General features: G+C 35.1%; 1 protein-coding gene across 1 annotated transcript in view; it reads right to left on the bottom strand.

The window, feature by feature from the left end:
* LOC107703099 (A disintegrin and metalloproteinase with thrombospondin motifs 14-like) overlaps positions 1-14,160 on the bottom strand; it is an 84,217-nt gene that overhangs the window by 43,706 nt on the left and 26,351 nt on the right. The window contains exon 6 of the mRNA XM_016505622.1: positions 7,274-7,421. Within this exon, the coding sequence (XP_016361108.1) occupies positions 7,274-7,421 (148 nt within the window). The remainder of the gene's footprint in view (positions 1-7,273; positions 7,422-14,160) is intronic.

Genomic DNA, 14,160 nt, shown 5'->3' with positions numbered 1-14,160 from the left:
TGTGTGTGTGTGTGTGTGTGTAAATAAAATATTCAATTATATAATTAATATAATATAATATAATATTCAATTATAGAATATAATTATACATACTATATATTATAAGCTAACTACAAAACAACATTTTCTCCCAAACAAGAACCTAAACTTTATATACTGTACATAAATTGTTTATTGCTAAAAAAATGATAGAATACAGAATCTGTATTCAGGTAACTTTTCATAACATTGTTGCAAAAAAAGCTCATATAAAATAAATAATAATAAAAACACGTAACATTCAGTTTCATCCCCTGAGGTACATCTTCTGAAGATGAAGCGCCTCCTTTCACTGAAAGTTTATTGAAAAGGAACAGCGATTTGACAGCTATAAAACGGGTTTCCCTGATCCTTTTCCAAACCACGTCATTCCAAATCATAACCGCTGTTATTAACGCAGGAACTGCTGAATCAGGGCCTTCCAGTTATTGCTTGACTCCATGTGACTGCAGCAGGAGATCCACACCAACACCAGGCTTCAGGTGCTGGCCGTTTCCCAAACACCTTCAGTGCATGAGTGTTACTGTAAGCATGTGTCTATATCTGGGCCCTGAATGAGGGTTGAAGCTTGGGACGGGAGTGTGATGTTTGCCCTCGGGGTAAAAGGTTACAGTTTCAGCACCGTACAATGCGCCCACTGCGATGTTATGAGCTCAACAGAGGCCGTGGCGTAGCAACAGCAGACGTGCGAAACACAAAACAGGTATTACTGACTGTCTTTAAACATCACACAAGGATCACGAAACCTAAACACACATCCATCAGAAACAAGTCCCTTAACTTCAAAAAGACTGAGTGATAGGAGCACGACTGAGAGTGAGAGTCAAACACAGGACAATCGCAAAAACAAGAGTATTCCTAGAATGTCATTGCATAAGATCAAGATATTAAATCAAGAGTCATTTATTGTAAAAGAAGATGCCCAAACACAATTTAAAGGATGTTTGTTCAGTTTGAAATCCTAAAACAGCAGATACAGTGTTGAAGAAAGTAAGTTTTGTGCTCGTTTGTGGATTATGTGATTCTTTACATCTATTAAAATCACCAAAACACCTGCTGATTCAAACACACTGAGACTTCAACAATCACGAAGAGCAGTGAAGTTAACAAAGAGAAAAGATCCTGCAGCATCTAATATAATGACATTTACACACTTAGAAGAATGGCGTAGGTGAATATGTATTTCAACACTGCTGTGTTTTAATCAAGTGCTACTTTAATATTTGACACGTCGTTTTAATACACTACAGAAACCTCTTGACATTTATTAACCTGGTTTTTCAAAATAAAATGTTATTTAGAAACAAAATAAATGTTGTGTAAAAATTAAAAAACTTGTATTTTATTTAATCTAGTTGCCAAGGCAACATTTGTCATTTAATTTAGTTTAATGTGAAGTACTAAAATAACAAAAACTAAACAAACTAAAAGTAATAAATAAAAAGCAACAAAAACTATACAGACATATTTAAAAATAAAAACATAATAAAAAAGACAAAAACAGCAACATTTTTAAAACTTGAATATAAATATAATATAAAATCTAAATCAAAATATTAACAAAAGCTCATTTACACTCTAGAAGAATGATGCCACTGAAGTTTTTTTTTTTTTTGTTCTGTTTTTCTTTTTTCTTTTTTTGGTGCTGCTGTATTTGAAGGCTGTTATTTCGTTTTAATCTACACTACAGAAAACGCTAGTTATGTATGTAACTGTGGTTCTGTGAATTCCGGATGACCGCCAGAGGCTCGAAAGTTTAGTTTAGTTTAGTTTATTTTGCACAAAGATAAAATAGGTACAATAATAACACAACAAAAACAAAAAGTTTAATCCATATACTGTGCAGGAAGAGGCAGAAAACCCAAAGAGCTTAGGTCGAGAACAAGCGGCAACCTTCCGGTCTCTCTCTCAAAACCAACACGGAAGTGACTTAAACTGCAATTCATCGACTGGCCGCTAGAGACTGGCTCCAAAAAGGAGTCAATCCCATAGACTCCCCATGTTAAAATGCCCAACTTTACAGCAGAGAAAAATATGTTTACAGCCTGGTACAAAAAGTGGTTTTGGTGTATATAGCTAATTTTGCCCTTCATGACAACTGTGAGGGGGGGGAATTTTTTTATCACTCATCTGTTTCAATTATATTAAGCTTTAAAGTTCTGCATAATTAAGGGCGTGGCCACTTGAGTTACAGGTGAATTGCCGCTGCTGTCACCACCGTCGAGCTGGGCGGGCATGGTTTCAGCAACCACGTTACGCCTCTTTGCCCATTTTCGATTATTCAGGAGTGATGCACGGTGACGCGCTGCCAAGATGGCGATGGCCCGCTCCGCCCGCTTTAGGCTTCAAAAATGCTCTTCAGAAACCTACGGGTGACGTCACGGACACTGCGTCCATGTTTTTATACAGTCTATGGTCGAGATACAAAAAAGTCACATGGTGACATAGGCTGAGCCTCGAGTATAATAGACACACTAGCTCAGCCTTCGGTCTCAGTACGCTTTTCTCGTGCATTCCAAGTGACAAATAACTCTGGCGGTCATCCGGAATTCATAGAACCACAGTTACATACGTAACTAGCGTTCTGTTTCATTCCTCCTGACCACCAGAGGCGGTGCTTAAGCACTAGTGGATGACTCCTACCAACATAGTCATGAGGAATGCCACTCACCTGAAAAAATTCAAGGTTGCTCCTGAAACGGTGCCTTTCCTTGCACCACCATAACAAACAAAAAGCTGATCTGTGCTCCGAAGATGAATGGTAAGCGGTCACATAGCCCTTCAGGGCTTGCACAGGAGGAAATTGATTGACTGATTTATAAAATGCGGAAGCAAACTTTAGGTAGAAAAGGAGGATTAGGTCAGAGCACAAAACCAGAATCATCCGGCAACCAACGCATGCATAACTCACTAAAGGACAAAGCATGTAACTCACTAACATGCTTAGCAAAGCAATTGACAACAAAAAAGCAGCTTTTAAAGATATCCATTTCAGGTCAGCTGTCTGCAATGACAGGTCAGCTGTCTGTCAGCTGTCGGCTCAAATGGACAGACAAAATCAAGAATAAGTGAAAATGGGGGTTACCTGCTAGTCTTAACCGTCTCGCACCTTTCAAAAAACTGCACATGAGAGTATGAGAACCAAAAGACGAACCATTAACAGGTACATGATGCACAGAAATGGCCGCAACATATACCTTCAGCGTGGAGGCTGCTTAGCCTGAATCCAAAAGATGCTGCAAGATACTAAGAACTCCAGGAACGTTACAACGTGTAGGATCTAACCCACGCTCCACCATGACAAGAAAATCCTCCATCGTGCTGCATAGAGCTGATGTGTGGATGCAGCTCTAGCAGAAGTTATGGTATGAACGACAGTGGGCTCACAATCTGTTAAGAGACAGAGGCCAAACCCAAAGCTGCGGACGGGCTGGATCCGGATGCCAAACAGCGCCGTCCATCTGTGACAACAGATCCTTCCGAAGCAGAAGCCCACCAACAGCGACAGAAGCATGGGAAGCCGAAGCCTGGCTGGTCATCGAGGTGCTACAAGTAACACTCTGTGGTTGCATAGAGATATTCTATGTTTCCCACAGAAGTGGAAGAGGAGGGAATGCATAAAGCAGACAGTTTGGCCACTCGTGAGACAGTGCATCCTGCCCCAATGGGCTGGATGTCTCTGTTCTTGCAAACCACAAGCAAAAGTGACTGTTCAAAAAGATCTACTTCTGCTTTGCTGAACTGCTCCCATATCTTCTGCACCACATCCTGATGAAGCCTCCATTCCCCCTTGACAGAGCATCTGCTATCTGATTGCTCGATCCAGGGAGGTGAACTGCTCTCAATTATGCTAGTCGAGGAAGAGACCAAGAGAGTATCTTGTGGGTGAGATGCAGGGACTTTGTTCCACCTGGATGGTTTAGGTGAAACACTGTCGAGGTGTTGTCAGACCAGATGAGGACATGACGGCCTGCCAGAACTGGCAAGAAATTCTGCAGGGCTACGAAAGCTGCACGCAACTCCAGGAGATTGATGGGGTCCCTGGACCAAGCTGGAGACCAACGGCCACAAACAACCCTGTGATTCCATGATGCCCCCCACCCGAAGAGGGAAGAATCGGTTGTGGCCACCTCTCGACGAGAAGGAATTACACCTGACATCAGAAACTCTCAACGATTCCACGGTGTCAATGCCTGGATACAGCTGTGCGAGACAACCATCAGCCGATGAAGATGTCTGGAAGGGTTCAACTGCAAACTGTTGTTCCACTGCTGGAGAGGCCTGAGGTGGAGCAAGCCGAGTGGAATCACAGAAGCGGCGGAGGTCAGCATCCCCAAGAGTTGTAACAACATCTTGTACAACAAGCTTGCACCCAGCTGGAAACGAGCAAGGAACTGCAGAATACTGTCCACTCGGGCATGTGAGAGGCTGGCAGACATTACACGGGAGTCCAGTGTCATTTCAATGTAAGTAATTGTTTGCACTGGGTTCAGACAACTATTTGCCTCGTTTACTGCAAGACCTAGCCTCTGCACATGCTCTAAAACCAGTCTGGTGTCGTGGGCAGCTTGTTGTTTTGTGGGTGCACACAGCAGCCAGTCGTCTAAATAAGGCAGGATTCGCATCCCACTGGACCACAGTGGATGTAGAGTTGCAGTCATGCACCTTGTGAAGACACGAGGGGCCAGAGACAGGCCGAATGGTAGGACCTTGAATTGGTAGGCCTGGTTCTTGAAAATGATTCAGCGAAATTTCCTGTGGTGAGGAGCAATCGGAACCTAAAAGCAAGCATCTTTCAAATCAATGCTTGTAAACCAATCTTCCTTCGCGACTGACCAAAGAACGTCTGCTGCATGTAACATCCGAAAGGGAAGAGTTTTCAGGAACATGTTAAGATCTTGGTCTAGAACAGAATTTGTATATAAAAGTGATAAATAGCGGGGGATGGTCAATATACCAAAACGGGAAAACACTAGTCAAGTCAAGCCACCTTTATTTGTGTAGCGCTTTATACAATACTGATTGTGTCAAAGCAGCTTAACAGTGTCTAATTGGAAAATAGTTTGTCGATGCAAGAGGACAACAACAAAGATTCATTTTTCCAGCTAAAGTCAGTTCATTGATGATCCAGTGATGTCATCATCCAACTAAACAAGCCAAAGGTGACAGCGGCAAGGAACCAAAACTCCATCGGTGACAGAAATGGAGAAAAAGCCTTGGGAGAAACCAGGCTCAGTCGGGGGGAGGGGGTGTTCTCCTCTGGCCTGACGAAACCAGCATGGCGTGGTTTAATTCCAGGCTGCAACACAGGTCAGATTGTGCAGAGGATTCGTCTGGTTCTCATGGTCACTTTACATTTTACCCTTGGGAGATATCATCAAGAAACATGGTGTTAACTTTCCGATGAAACATACAAATTCACAAAACTAACGGAATGCATAGATGATATAAAAAACAAAAACACTAGCCACCGGATAGCACCGAGGAGCACAAAGTGTTTCACAGAATTGTATGTAAGTCAAAGACTATAGCACCGATGAGCACTATTCACTAATCTGAACACAATAAAAACTCAGCGGGGAACCGTCAGTAAATCGATCGGTAACACTAGTCACCGGATAGTACAGAGAAGCACTAAGTATTATCAATATATCAACAAATGTCCAATAAAGCAAAAAAAACTCGCCAAATCAAGTCGATAATCCGATCCAAAAACTCCTTAAGCGCGCTTGCAAGGACGATAATTCGCTGCTCTAGTAAGCTGCGCTTGATAGCATGGAAATCGATTGAAGAACGACCTATCACAGACAAGCGAGAAAGCGAAAGAGACCGAAGGCTGAGCTAGTGTGTCTATTATACTCGAGGCTGAGCCTATGTGACTTTTTTGGTATGTTATCTCGACCTATTGACCTGGCTAAGTGTGGTTAAGCACTGCCTCTGGTGGTCAGGAGGAATGAAACAGAACTGTGTTGACACAGTGTTAAAAAAAAAGTTACGTGAAAATGACTTACAAAAACTTTAACTAAAATTAAATTTAAAAAAAATCATATAAAATCCCATTCAAAATATTAATATTAAAACAGCACTGCCTCACACAGATCAAACACCAAAATTCAAATTTGAAATTAAAAAACAAATGTCCACAAAACCCATTTAGGACCACTTGACAAAACAAAGACAAAAACACATTCATAGTTTTAATTTCATCATATTTACATGAAGCTAACATATCTTTGCGAAATAGCAATTCATTGTTGTTCTAACTTATTTTATTAGTTATGGATCTTAGTCATAGTAGACTCAATATTTAATGTGACGTGAATGAAAATGAGGCTATGACAGATAGATGTACAGTCAGTCATTTTCTCTAATTTTTGTGTTTTCTGATTATTATAATTTTTTTTGTATGGATTTTCAGCGTTTCATCAATTGATTAACACTGTTACACAACAGCACAACCCTCTGAAGAGACTGTAAATCTGTCACTCACAGACTCGTTTTTACTTACACCAAATTAAATTTGCCGTCTATCCTGACTAAGATACCTAGTTATCCAACTACAACCACTACTACTACTACAAAAGATTATTTAAGCTACTTATTTTATAAGGATATCACCCAAAAATGAAAATTCTGTCATCATTTACTCACCCTCAGTTGACGGTACCCATTGACTTCCAAATACTATAGTAAATGGCTACCGTCAATTGTTTGATTACTAACATTCTTCAAAATATCTTCTTTTGTGTTTAACAGAAGAAAGAAACTCATACAGGTTTGGAACAAATTGAGGGTGAGAAAATGATAGAATTTAAATTTTTTGGCAAACTATTCCTTTGAAAAGCATGCATGCAAGACTAACTTCAACATTATGAAACACAACAATACTTTACATTGGTAAAGTTCACCGAGCTACCTAGAAAGGAAACTTTTTAACTAAAAGACTAGGAATATTAGTACTTTTAAGAGTACATTGTTACTAATAAAGATGTTTTCTTTTCCTCTACATGCCAAAAACTCTCCTTCTCAACACGGCGGTCAAAGAGTATTTTTGGTTGCTACAGGTTGACACAGATGCCCAGTTTACATGGTCTAGAATCAGATTAGCTGGCGTTTGATGGTCGTTCCTGACCGATGTTCCGGGCATCTCGATGCCAACCGTTCGAGAACAGAAGCAGAAAGAAGCACTTACTCTGCACAGCCTCGATCGAGATAAACACAGTACCTTGCATACCTGCGGGACCAAAATCTTGCCTGGTGAGGAAGATAGCATGGTCGTGATGCTCGGCGTGCTCGGGGTCGAGCCTCTGCTGGGTGTTTGCCCAGCGGCACACCTGCTCCAGACTCCGGGACGGATTCCCGCGCTCAATCAGGCTGATGGACTGGAAATACAGAAAACAACAAAACTGAAAAAACATATTAGTCCAGACTGGTTTATAATAGACTATTATGGACTGCTGTGGATAAAAGAGTCTGCTAAATGCATAAACTGCAAGTTGTGGCCCAAAAAGGGCGGACTAAAAAATAAAATAAAATAGATAAATAAAATTTAGCTAACCATTTAATTGTATATTAGGGCTGGGAGATAAAATTATAATTATAATGATCACAATGATCACTAGAGCAGACACTAAAAAGCGCTGTGAGATCCAGTGTGAAGCTCTTGAATTCAGCGAAGATTGAAATTGAGAGTTATACATCATCTGAAAGCTGAATACATAAGCTTTCCATTGATGTATGGTTTGTTAGGATATGACAATATTTGGCCGAGATACAACTATTGAAACTATGAAAATCTGGAATCTGAGGGTGCAAAAAAATCTAAATATTGAGAAAATCGCCTTTAAAGTTGTTCAAATTAAGTTCTTAGCAATGCATATTACTAATCAAAAATTAAGTTTTGATATATTTACGGTAGGAAATGTACAAAATATCTTCATGGAACATGATCTTTACTTAATATCCTAATGATTTTTGGCATAAAAGAAAAATCAATAATTTTGACCCATACAATGTATTTTTGGCTATTGCTACAAATATACCCCAGCGACTAGACTGCTTTTGTGCTCCAGGGTCACAAATGACTCGGTGATTTAAACTAGTTTAGAGACGGATAACAAACAGGAGAAACACTGTGCGCAACGATACAGTCAGAAGCTTTTCAATCTACAAATCGCCATCATTTACCATGGATTTACTGTAGTAACACTAACTGCAGCATGATATAGTGGCAGAAATGTGGGTTATTCATATCGAATTTCATTATATTATTAATGTAGATATGTATTAAATGTATTAAAGGAGTAATGGAATATAATTACAGTATTTCTTTGTGATTAAGCTACAGCTGTACACCTACTTGGCAATCCATAACCTGAATTAACACTGAACTGAATTGAGCTGAATAACGACACTATTGACTTAAAAAAATTGATGTAACTTGAATTGACATGACATAAAAAGTAGTATTTTTTTGTATCATTGATATACTATTATATATATATTTTTTAATATTTTAACTAATTTTTATATTTTCTGTTTTCATTTTCATTTATTTCAAGTTTTAGTAATTTGTTGTGTTTTTGTCATTTTAATTAATTTTTTTGACCAATTCTCACTATTAACTAGTTGCTTATTAGCATGCATATTACTAGCATATTGGCTGTTTATTAGTACCTATGAAGCACAAATTCATGATTTATTCTGCATGAGCATATTTTACATACCTAAACTTAACAGCTATCTTACTAACTATTAATAAGCAGCAAATTAGGAGTTTTGGACCTTAAAATAAATATTGACCAATCAATATTGTTAAACTAGCCGTTACTAGCAGTGACAAGTGGTAAGACCAGCTTTTATTAGTTGCTTGGACTGTGAACATCAAATGTGTTCCAAGTTGCTGCGCTTTTTGTTAAATTTAAATTTTTAATTTTTTTGGTTGCCTCTAAAAAGCATTTATTTATGTCTTATAGATGTCATATATGGGACCCTGGAGCACAAAACCAGTCATAAGGGTCAATTTTTCGAAATTGAGATGTATACATAATCTGAAAGCTGAATACATAAGCTGTCCATTGATGTATGGTTTGTTAGGATATGACAATATTTGGCCGAGATACAACTATTGAAACTATGAAAATCTGGAATCTGAGGGTGCAAAAAAATCTAAATATTGAGAAAATCGCCTTTAAAGTTGTTCAAATTAAGTTCTTAGCAATGCATATTACTAATCAAAAATTAAGTTTTGATATATTTACGGTAGGAAATGTACAAAATATCTTCATGGAACATGATCTTTACTTAATATCCTAATGATTTTTGGCATAAAAGAAAAATCAATAATTTTGACCCATACAATGTATTTTTGGCTATTGCTACAAATATACCCCAGCGACTAGACTGCTTTTGTGCTCCAGGGTCACAAATGACTCGGTGATTTAAACTAGTTTAGAGACGGATAACAAACAGGAGAAACACTGTGCGCAACGATACAGTCAGAAGCTTTTCAATCTACAAATCGCCATCATTTACCATGGATTTACTGTAGTAACACTAACTGCAGCATGATATAGTGGCAGAAATGTGGGTTATTCATATCGAATTTCATTATATTATTAATGTAGATATGTATTAAATGTATTAAAGGAGTAATGGAATATAATTACAGTATTTCTTTGTGATTAAGCTACAGCTGTACACCTACTTGGCAATCCATAACCTGAATTAACACTGAACTGAATTGAGCTGAATAACGACACTATTGACTTAAAAAAATTGATGTAACTTGAATTGACATGACATAAAAAGTAGTATTTTTTTGTATCATTGATATACTATTATATATATTTTTTTAAATATTTTAACTAATTTTTATATTTTCTGTTTTCATTTTCATTTATTTCAAGTTTTAGTAATTTGTTGTGTTTTTGTCATTTTAATTAATTTTTTTGTAATTATTTTAGTACTTCAACTTAAAATAAGTTAATTTAAGTTTTTTAATATTTTGTTTTGTTTCAGTTCACGTTTTCTTAACTTCAAGTAATGAGAATGTTTTTTTATGGTTTTCATTTATTTAAAGTTTTAGTAATTTGTTGTGTTTTTGTCATTTTAATACATTTTTTTGTAATTATTTTAGTACTTCAATTTAAAATAAAATAATTTAATTTTAGTTTTTTTATATTTTGTTTTGTTTCAGTTCACGTTTTCTTAACTTCAAGTAATGAGAATGTTTTTTTATGGTTTTCATTTATTTAAAGTTTTAGTAATTTGTTGTGTTTTTGTCATTTTAATACATTTTTTTGTAATTATTTTAGTACTTCAATTTAAAATAAAATAATTTAATTTTAGTTTTTTTATATTTTGTTTTGTTTCAGTTCACGTTTTCTTAACTTCAAGTAATGAGAATGTTTTTTTATGGTTTTCATTTATTTAAAGTTTTAGTAATTTGTTGTGTTTTTGTCATTTTAATACATTTTTTTGTAATTATTTTAGTACTTCAATTTAAAATAAAATAATTTAATTTTAGTTTTTTTATATTTTGTTTTGTTTCAGTTCACGTTTTCTTAACTTCAAGTAATGAGAATGTTTTTTTATGGTTTTCGTTTATTTAAAGTTTTAGTAATTTGTTGTGTTTTTGTCATTTTAATTAATTCTTTAAAAAATCTCTATAGTTTTTATTACATTTTAGTGTTCAGTTTTAGTATATTTAGCTTTAGTTATTGTAGTACTTCAACTTAAATTAAACAAAATCAGAAATGATGTCTTGGCAACTAGCTGAAATAAAATCATTTAAGTTTTTAAATATTTTGTTTAGTTTCAGTTCATGTTTTTTTAACTTCAAGAATGAGAATGTTTTTTATGGTTTTAGTTTTAGTTAACGATAATAACGCTAATGTCAACATCAAACGTCAAATCCACATAAGAGAAACCAGACTACATTAAATACATGCAGTAAGAGTAAACATGATTGTTTCATGTTTCAAACATGATACATTAATCAAACATGAGAATGATTATAAATCTGTATGCTGAACACTTTCAGTGCTGTGTTGTGTCGTCCTGCAGCAAAACTGGCTGAGAAGCTCCGGTCCAGACCAGACTAAACATAAAAACAAACACAAGCCTGCAGTCTGGACTACACGCGGTGATCATTACCACATGAGAAACTGAGTGATGCATCAAAGCTTCTTTGCAAACACTCTCCTCTGAAGTCTGTGTGATCACAAAGATGTTTGAAACAAATAACGGATGATGTGCAGTCAGCCGGTCATTACCCTGACGGGATGATTAGTGCCCTGATGCTCCAGCAGACCGACCGCCTGCACATTCTCCGGCTTATTACACCACTGCTGTCCAAAAACAGAAATACATGGACATGAAATACTGATTTGAGCACCAATTATTTTATCACGTGAGAAGCAGTGTTATTTATAGCACGTTTAGATATTTTTAATTAGCTTTTCTATTAATATATTCAGTTTTCATTTTAATTGAAGTTTTCGTAATTTCACAATGTGCTTTTGTCATTTTTATTAGATTTTTTAAAGATATATTATTTTTATTATTTATTATTTTAAAAGATTATTTATCTTTATTTTAATTTCAGTTTTGGCTTTACTAATTTCAGTATTTTTAGTATTTTGTTTATATTTTTGTAATGTGGGGTTTTGTGTTTGGGTTTTGTTTCATGTTCATGTTTTCATGTCTTTTATTTTGTAATTGTTTCACCCTGTTTGTGTCATGCTTCCCTTGCCCTCATGTATTCATGCCATTGGTTCCTCTGTTTATTTTGTCATGTTCTGATTGGTTGTCTTAGTCATGTGTCTTTGTAAATAAACTGCACTTGGGTTCTTCAGTACACTTGCCTTCAGTGGACTGAATCGTTACAATTTTCCACTTAATATTTCTATTTTTATTGTATTTTTTTATATTATTATTATTTTTTTTTAATTTGTAAAAGTTTAAGTAATTTTAGTATTTTATTATACTTATTTTATTTCAGCTAGTTGTCAAGTCAACCTGTCTGATTTTAAGCTTATTGGGGTTTCCATCAAATAATTTATTATTTAATTTTTTATAGATTTATTATTTTTATTATTTTAAAAGATTATTTAGCTTTATTTTAATTTCTTTATTAAGTTAAATTTATTAAGTTTTGGTTTTAGTAATTTCAGCATTTTTTGTATTTTGTTTATATTTTCCCCTTAATATTTCTATTTTTGTTGTATTTTTTATATATATATTTTTTTTTTATTTTTTTTTTTTAACTTTTTTTTTAAACGTTTTTTTAGTTGTCAAGGCAACATGTCTGATTTTAAGTTTTATTGGGTTCTCCATCTAATAATTTATTATTATTTTATTTCAGATTAATTTTATTAGATTTTTAAAATTATTTCTATTTAGCTTTATTCTAAATTCAGTTTTAGAAATTATAGTTTTTTTTAGGTTTCAAGGTATTTAAGGTAATTTTAAGTTCAATGTAATACTTATATTATTTTATTATTCATTTTTTATATTTATCTTTAATGTCAGTTTTTGTTTTAGTATTTTAGTACTCTATTTATAATATACAATTTCTAATTTTAAGTTTATGATGTTTTCCGTCTAATATTTGTATTATTTTATTATTATATTCCTTTTTTATTTTATTTCAGTTTTATTTAAATTGAACTGCCTAGGACAACAACCAAGCAGTTTAGTGCCATGATACACAAATGACTATTAAGTCATTGTTGATTTTTTTTTTATTTCTCCTGAGGATTTTTAGGAGAAACATCTGAGACACTTACAAGAAACACGTGAAAGCTTCATTAAGTCTCATGAGCTCCAGCGATCCTCTGGGATTTGAGGACACTAGGCTGTTTGTTTAGCATTAGTCAAAACCCATCTGAGACTGAGCTGAAGCTGAAATTCAATGACTGATTGACTTTCTGTTCGGCTTCCAAAATATACCAACATCTCCCTGTGACCCAACAGACTAAACACAGCAGCGGCCCGAAATCACTGACCCACTGAACACACAATAATCATCTATCATCATAACACATGCTTTGCTTTCTGCAGACGCATTTCTCATCTCATCTCATTCAACATCACACTAAACAACTGGAGAACAGAAAACAATATAACACCAATATATAAGTATATAAAACATAATATATTAATATTATTTTATGATATATTTTAAGACAATTAAATAATTTACAATAAGAATATTTTAGTTTATCTGTTTACATTAAGTATACATTAAAATGATTAATATATACTTATTTATAATTACATATTTACATTATTATATATTATAATATAATATATTCATAATATGTTCATAAAAGCCAGAAACTGAAACTGATTCAGTTTTGCTTTTTTTTTTATTTTTCAATTTGAGAGAAAATTTGTTTTTTTTAAAAACATGCATTTAAAAATGTCTTAGTATTTAGAATTTTAATTCTGAATACTAAGCAGCACATGAACAAAACCTGAAGATCATGTTACCAGCATAATTGTGCATAATCTTTATTTCTTTTTTGTTTGCATCATAATGTTTCAAAGGCTTTGTTTATTTCCAGGTTTAAACAGAACTTTAAACCTCTGATATTCATTCTGCATCTAAAATGACTGAAAGCATCTGCATCTGCTCAATGACCAAACAGCGTTACAAGCAAAGCAGCTAATCAATTAATGAAGCACACACACATTTCTCTGCTTTTTGTACAACACACTTGTTTTCTGCTAGTTGTCAAACTCAATGAATATTCTTTGTCACTATTATTTTTGCAGCTTCCAGCCAACTCCAGAAGTGCTGAAGGTGAGCAGGAAGGACGTGTGGTGACAAGAAACGCGTGCCCATGTTTATACATGAGAGCAAAATGCAATCTGCTTCAGTAATGCAATGAAAATTAAGCATACATTTCATGTGAAAGCATAAACATAAGAATGCATAAAGTGTCATGTACAGAAAGACAATCTGCTGTAATGAATTAATGCAGCGCCTTGTGTCTCGAGATGCTGGATTCGCGCTGGCGCAGGGTGTCAGCACACACACACGCACACACTCACGCACACACTCACACTCACACTCACACGCACACTCACACACACACACACACACACATGCAC

Source organism: Sinocyclocheilus anshuiensis, unplaced genomic scaffold (assembly GCF_001515605.1).
Source record: "Sinocyclocheilus anshuiensis isolate Anshui unplaced genomic scaffold, SAMN03320099.WGS_v1.1 scaffold1055, whole genome shotgun sequence".
Taxonomy (NCBI): Eukaryota; Metazoa; Chordata; class Actinopteri; order Cypriniformes; family Cyprinidae; genus Sinocyclocheilus; species Sinocyclocheilus anshuiensis.
The sequence above is the reverse complement of the archived record's forward strand: the minus strand, read 5'-3'. Positions and strand labels throughout refer to the sequence as shown.